At 30.5% G+C, this 7,111-nt stretch overlaps 1 protein-coding gene across 1 annotated transcript; it reads left to right on the forward strand.

Moving 5' to 3' along the window:
- Positions 1 to 96: 96 nt before the first annotated feature.
- Positions 97 to 7,111, forward strand: LOC134268261 (oncoprotein-induced transcript 3 protein-like). Its single transcript, XM_062750493.1, has 10 exons — positions 97 to 234; positions 717 to 838; positions 1,996 to 2,049; positions 2,173 to 2,190; positions 2,593 to 2,734; positions 2,959 to 3,074; positions 4,459 to 4,602; positions 5,170 to 5,378; positions 5,455 to 5,825; positions 6,266 to 7,111. Exons 6-10 carry the CDS (start codon positions 2,993 to 2,995, stop codon positions 6,468 to 6,470), a joined length of 1,011 nt encoding a protein of 336 aa, XP_062606477.1. The 5' UTR covers positions 97 to 234; positions 717 to 838; positions 1,996 to 2,049; positions 2,173 to 2,190; positions 2,593 to 2,734; positions 2,959 to 2,992; the 3' UTR covers positions 6,471 to 7,111.

The following is a 7,111-nucleotide window of genomic DNA, read 5'->3' on the forward strand; positions in this document are numbered from 1 at the left end:
TTAATGTTGATGCCTGTTTTACACAATCCTTCCTATTTGAAAACGAGACGACACAGTATTACGCAATATTCATCATAGGTTTTATTTTTCAGTGTCATATGACGTCAAATTTGTCTTTACACAAGCCGGGCGAGTAGAGGTTCGGGGTAAACAGATATGTTTCGACACATTCACCTCGACTGCTGGCAAGGCACTGTGTTCAGCTAAGGGGTTCATATATTCTTCACATGAAAGGTTCATATAAACTTTGTATTTCTCAGTGTACAAAGATAATAATGCACCTTTTTAAAAACACTTGCAAAAAAAGAGGTTATTTAGATATTGTCAAGAAGTTATGCTTTCTTACAAGTCTTTGGGAACATATTTGAAACATTGATAAGTGTACACAAGAGTACACAATTGATCAATATAGAAATAATAATATTAATTTTAATATGTACAATTGTATTGCCTTTTCAGTATATTTTTTGTATTTTATGGTGTCACTTTTGGTAACATGCTTATTTCAGACCAAAAATCAAATGTAATCAAATGACATTGATGCAGATTCAAGGACAGCCACATTAAAAAATGAATGTCCAAAAGTTTTGTTCAGCTACTAACTACAAGTTATAATTATCTTCTTATCTGTAATAGTTAACATGCACGTACCTTACCACATTTTATTTATTTTTGTTGCAAATAAATATATGCTTATTATCTATTTCTCTGTTTAGTGCCCTTGTCTATCTCACGATTCCATATGCAGATATTTTTTGCTCTGCACCGAATTTGACATCCTGTTCATTAAAGGTCCCAAAGACATATTGTCGCAATGTTGTCTCCATCCACTGTTCTAGTAAGTAAATCTGTAGTTTACTTTGATATGATTCTTCTCTAGAAAGCATTTTGAGCTTTCACTTTAGTACAACATTGCATACTGAATAAAAACATTTATAGTGATAGTAACATTGGTATGTATACACTTTTTATAATTTCATATGATTTTTTTTACAAATATTTTTTTAATTCCAATCATCTGCAATGTTATTCTGTTAAAAGCGTTTGAACTGGTCCTCTGAAGTTAATAACAAAAACTCGCTTGAGTTTCTGACTGACACTTTCGTTAGATATCAATATGGAAGTTTGGATCTTTAAACAAGTCATTCCTCGATGTGTAATACCTGCTACATTCTTTGGATATTTTACTAGAGGAACAGAATAATTGCAAAATTAACTAAATTTTCTATGGAAAAAATTTGATCACTTGATTAAAATTTTACTTCGTCAATTTCCCTCTTTTATATAAGAATGTACTATTATCACCTGCATATATAGTTTAATTTGTCTCTTATGAAAATGCCATAATATTTTCTGCGAACAAATTTCGTCCAAAAGAGGCAAGCTTTTGACGAATAATATGATGAAAAAAGATTTCAAAATTCTTATTTCACACAGTCTATGCAATGACCTGTAATAAATACAATCTAAAGTCAAGTCGAATGGCGACTGAAGACTTTAATAAAAATTGTTAAACCATTCATTTCAACACTAAATTTTTTACAGAATATTTGTTTTCCCAAGTGGGAAAAAAAACGCACGGCGGGATACCCGGTCGACCGGGAATTCTTACTTCTCCATGGCAACTGATCCTGCATCGGAAGTTTTAAGAGGTCCTTGTTTGCTCTGCTCCCTATTTCGTTTTGAATGTCTTTTAAGTTAGATAACTGTTACTTTTCTTCATATGTCATCCCTTACAAAATGAAAAATATTAGGCTTTAATTAATAAGTTCATGAACAATGCTTGGAATATGGATTACTAGTATATCATAAAATTGTATAGTTGTTGATTAATAAAAAAAAAATCGAATGCAAACCTTATATTTTACAAAGTAGTCTTTTGAACAGTTTGTATGTTTTTAAAATTTGGATTTTCTTGAAAAGAAGATTGATTTTTAAAAGCCTTTTCACCCTGAAAAGTATTTCATTTTATTATTCCATGTATTCCCTTTCCAGCTCACACAACACTTACACCAAAATCAACTGTTCTTACCTCGACGAGCTTTCCCGGTATGTAGATGTATCAACATGTACAAAAACTAGCACACAATCATATTTTGACATACAATATAGAATAAAATGTTAATTTTGAAATGTACACTTGTATAACTTTTTGAAATTTATTTGTTGTAGTTCATGGTGTCACTATCGGTAAGTCAATTTGAGTAAATGATATTTTTTATTCTTATATATTTCAATAAACAGCATTAGATAAAATAACTTTTTTTCTTTCTTATGTACGATATTTATCATAATAAAAACTAGCATTATATAAAGCAGATTTGTATTTTACCGTTTAATTGCGATATCTCACTTTCATTGCATGACATACTTCCCTTTTTCTTCAGTTGAGTTTATCATAAAAATACATTCGACACTTTTTGGAAATGATGTAATTGTTGAAATCATATCATCAAAATATAATGTTTATTCAATTTCCAAAGGAAGAAAATCATGCTTTTTACTCAGTTTGGCTTGTGCTTAAAAAAAAAACAACCGGCGAAGAAGAAGCTACTGTATGAATGATTTTGAAATAATGACAAGTTTTTTCAGGAGCGAGAGGCATCTTTTTTGCATTTCCGTATGGTGGAAGGGTTAAGATTAATTCCCTCGAGATTTGTTATGACACCTTTACAGAAAAAGCAGGAGAAGCATTGTGTCAAGCAAAAGGCCTGCATTACAGTTCATTTACCAAGTAAAATCCAATTTAACTATTAAGGATAATAATTACCGGAAATAAACCAGTTTTACTTTCATACTTCTTATAATTTAAAATATTTTATATGTAGATAATAAACTTAATTATGTGCAATTGCAATGATCTAAATTATTTTTTGTGTTCAGATGTCATTGCAGTGAACATGTGTGATGTGTTTACTTAGGCAATGCTGATTGCATCTATTTAAAATACTTTTTCAGGGGTTTTGCATACAATCGATATCAAACAGAACGTATGTACTGTAGGACAAACTTGCTTTCTTCATGCTATACAGTCTCGCATATTTGTATCGAGGTGGTCAATATTCACTGCAAGGGTGAGTCCTACTTAAAATTAAGAGTCAATTTTAATTAACGAGGCCCGATCTACTTGAACTGCGCATACGTTTTAACGCAGCGTCGACTCAGGCACGTCACAGTACCCTTGACTGCCGTCACAATTGAACACAATAACGTCACAATTAAAATGACGTCAAATTGCGCTAAAATGTTTCGCTGATCTTGCATACCTGGTAGCTCTATAGACTATACATGTTGAAAGCTGGTATTTCTATTATTTACATTTTTTTTTTAATTTAATTAATAAACAACTTTGGAACATGATTTATTTTGAGATATCAATTTCTTGGTACATATTCATTAATTTTACCTTGTTTTATTTCAATTTGTGAGTTAAAAAAACAAACACTGCAACCAAACGTAAACGATTTTAGTCTTTCTCCTTGAACATGTTGAAGTGTTTATACACACCCGTTTTTCTTGAGGACTTAAATATGCATGGATCAGCTTGAGTTAAGAAAAATCAGTCTATGAAACATTTAAATGCAACCCCCGAAATATTTTATTTTTCTATATAATACATGATATTAGTAAAATTCGTTATTTGTTGCCCTTTTGTCGCCCCCCCCCCTTTTTTTTTTATGTATAACAACGTAGCGTGTTAAGAAAAAAATAAAGCATGGGGAGAAAAATTATTTCAAAATGTAAGAGTTATTTACTTTTTTTAGAAACTAATACAGTATTGCAATCGTTTGTTGATGTTATTTAAACCCACGGCGACTTATTTCATATCTAGTTGGATAAAATAAATATTAATTTTGTGTTTTGATATGCCCCCTTTTCACTGCAATAAAGGCTACCTCCAACTTTCTTTTCATTTTTTATAAGAAGAATGAAAATTGCATGATATATGTGAAAAACAAAACATTTCATCATGTAATTTTTTTTTTATTTTCAATTTCTTTGTTTATTGGAGAATTTTACTATGTAATTGTGTATAAAAAATTAAAAACACGAAAAATGGTCCATATCTTGACAGTGCCCCCATTTGACTACAATAAAGGCAAGGTAACCAAATTTCATTCTAATTTTTCTTTGCATAATACATACAAAAATATTTCCAAAAATTAAAATTTTTTATCATTCCGTTTTCGTAATTTTCAACTAGATCGGGCCTCGTTAAACAGATTATCACAATGATATTTGTAAAACTTATTTTTTCTGGTAAAATTTTTTTCAAATCTTTTAATTTTAATGCAAAAATTTCAGAAAACAGCAAATAAACTTTTTTTCAAAGAATATCCAAGGCTTACTTTTTCAAGTAGAACTTAATCAAAACAACCTGTTTCATTACATAAATTTTGAAAATGAAAATTTTGAAAGAAAACAAAAAGATAAATGAATTTTATGGAATCTTATAAGGACCGATAATGACGACGGCTAGTATTGGGTGTCGTAACAATCCCTGTCAGAATGGAGGAAGCTGTCATCAGAACTCACCCTATGAGGCCTATCACTGTACGTGTTTGGATGGTTTTACTGGGGAGTCCTGTGAAAATTCCACAAGTGAGTTGAAAAATGTTAAGTGAAAGAAACATATTAGTGATAATAATTTATATTTATTTACAGATAAAACGTCGTCAAATTAAATACTTTATATCTTATTTTATTAAGCACTACTAAGCTTTTGTTGTTGCATGCTCAGGGGATTACAGACAAAAACATAACCAATATGTTTATTTTATCATTATTTCAAGTTAGACTTTAAACAAGTACAAAATTGCAAGTTATTAATTCTTTATGCTTTATTTTACATAAGTTAAACAAACGGTAAGATTAATTAAGTCATTATTAATATCCTTGAATGTTTTAAAATCTGGGGATGTTTCAAAACTTTATTTCAATGAAATATATTTAAAATTGAGATTGGCACTGACAACAGTTTATTATTTGACATCGATATTGAAATTATAGTAATTTTTTTAATGGGTTCTTTGCAATTAAAAAAAATGGCCAAACTGTAATGGATTGAAAATGTAGGTGGAAGCCGAGAGTTAGCGCGCTTAGTTCATCTATGATTAATTTAAATTCTTAATTTGGGAATAAGTCAATAAAAAAAAGATATCTTTGCAGTCTTTAAACCAGAAAGTGCTGTGTCAGTCGGATGTTTTGATGATGCGTGGAATATTACTCTTTATCTTCCAACTCTACGTAAAGAATATCCTGATTTAGATATCAAGGATATCTACGTTGGACAAGATAACAAAAATTGTACCGGAATAGTAAATGGAGATTATATTCTTTTTCAACAAGAGCTGAATGGATGCGGAACAAAAGAAATGGTATGCATAATGTGAGAACAATAAAATAATATTTAATAATTGCTTGAATTTCATGTAGAGTAATCTTATTTTTCAGAATATATCAGAGGGAATAAACTATCAGAATATATTGATCTACGCTGTTCACGATAAACTTCATCATTTCATCGTTCGTGAATACCGATTTCGTTTGAAAGTCAACTGTACAAAATTATTTCCAAACGGTCCATTTAACAACAATGCAAACTCTTCCATAAAGTTCGATCAGCCCTTACATCTACAGTTCTTTTCTGACCCCTCCTACTTGCACGTAAAATCTCTAAATAGTTCAAAAGTTGGGGATAAGGTTTATGTTCGAGCATATAGTGACGTCAATGACAGTCATTCCAAAACGAGGCTGTCAGACTGCTATACAACACCGATGTTTTCTACTAATCCAACCATGGTTTATTTCATCATCAAGGATGGGTAACTTTTTTTTCTTTATTTAGTTAAACTTCCAAACACTGGTAAGGAAATGTAATGATTGCGAAGATCCCGCTGCTCAATATTCTTTCAGTGTTTTACCTATGATAACTGGAATCTTAATATTCTAGTATCTTGAAATATTTTAGTCCAGATACGTTCGAGATAACAAGGTTTTATTGTAATATCTTTAATGACCAGTGATCAATTAAAAGATCTCACGAATAAGACCAACATTTTATTCTGCTCATAATTTTCAATGTTACGTTGATTTTTAAAGAAAGCTTTTAAAAAGAATTTTAAAAAGATGCTTTTTACACTAGCAATTTCAAACTGAAGTTACTGGTTTTAGTCGTAAGTTCTTTTGTAAAATGAGCCCCTGGCCTTTTAGCTGTAAAAGTTGAGTCACCTTTATTGTTTTTTCTTTCTCATTTTCTTTTCAGATGTGCAATTGATCCCAATGCTGTTCTTCTGTCTCAAAGCGCCCATGAGACGCATTTCTCTTTCCAGTATTTTGAGTATGCATCAAATGAAGGTTCCCTAGAACTACATTGCACTGCCTCAGTCTGTCATGCGAACGATATTTCCCCTGCTTGTAAAATAAGTGTCACAGCAGTAAAATGTAAAGAGAAGAATAAAATCTTCTAGGATGCTGTGTATAATTTCCTTTTTCTTACTACGTTTCCATAAATAACATGTTTAAGATTTTGGCTAAACTTTAGGATTAAGACATTTATTGCCAAAATTTTAAACCTTAATAAAGGTACACATGAATTACATAGTGTCGCAACCTTAAAATGAAAAGGGTAGTATAAAATCTTCTAGGATGATTTTTTTCATGAGCAAAATAAACAATGGGATCTCTTTTACTATCAAGTTTATAATTTCATATTTTTTTTTACTGTAGTTCCTTTTGAAATTAGTATCGAAGCGGGGAATTTCTGTTTTTAAGTTTTGGTTTTACCTTATGTATTTTCATCAAAACATGTATGGCCAATTTTTAAACCGTAGTAAAGGTATACATATGTTGCCTAGTGTCACAGCAGTAAAATGCAGAGGGTAGAATAAAAGTTGTGAAGGTGTGAAGTTAGGCCTATCATGAGCAAAATAAACAATGGAAAGTATTTTCACCATCATGTTTACACTTTCTTTTTTTTACCATGTTCTCGTAGAAAACAGGTTTTATTTATTAACAAAACTTAATGGACTACGTGTTAATCGTTTTTTCATTTTCCTACAACCAAAGACAAAATATTGATAGACATAATAAAGAGGAAAAGATAAATGTA

Source organism: Saccostrea cucullata, unplaced genomic scaffold, assembly GCF_032062105.1.
Source record: "Saccostrea cucullata isolate Sc308-1 unplaced genomic scaffold, CSIRO_AGI_Scuc_v1 ctg762, whole genome shotgun sequence".
In the NCBI taxonomy this organism is placed as follows: Eukaryota; Metazoa; Mollusca; class Bivalvia; order Ostreida; family Ostreidae; genus Saccostrea; species Saccostrea cuccullata.

What these genes read in the sequence shown, in the direction of transcription:
- LOC134268261 (XM_062750493.1), top strand. Translation starts at nt 2,993, where the DNA reads ATGTACTGTAGGACAAACTTGCTTTCTTCATGCTATACAGTCTCGCAT. An exon ending in GGTCAATATTCACTGCAAGG is followed by an intron (nt 3,075 to 4,458) that starts GTGAGTCCTACT and finishes GAATCTTATAAG; the next exon opens with GACCGATAATGACGACGGCT. An exon ending in TATTTCATCATCAAGGATGG is followed by an intron (nt 5,826 to 6,265) that starts GTAACTTTTTTT and finishes TTTTCTTTTCAG; the next exon opens with ATGTGCAATTGATCCCAATG.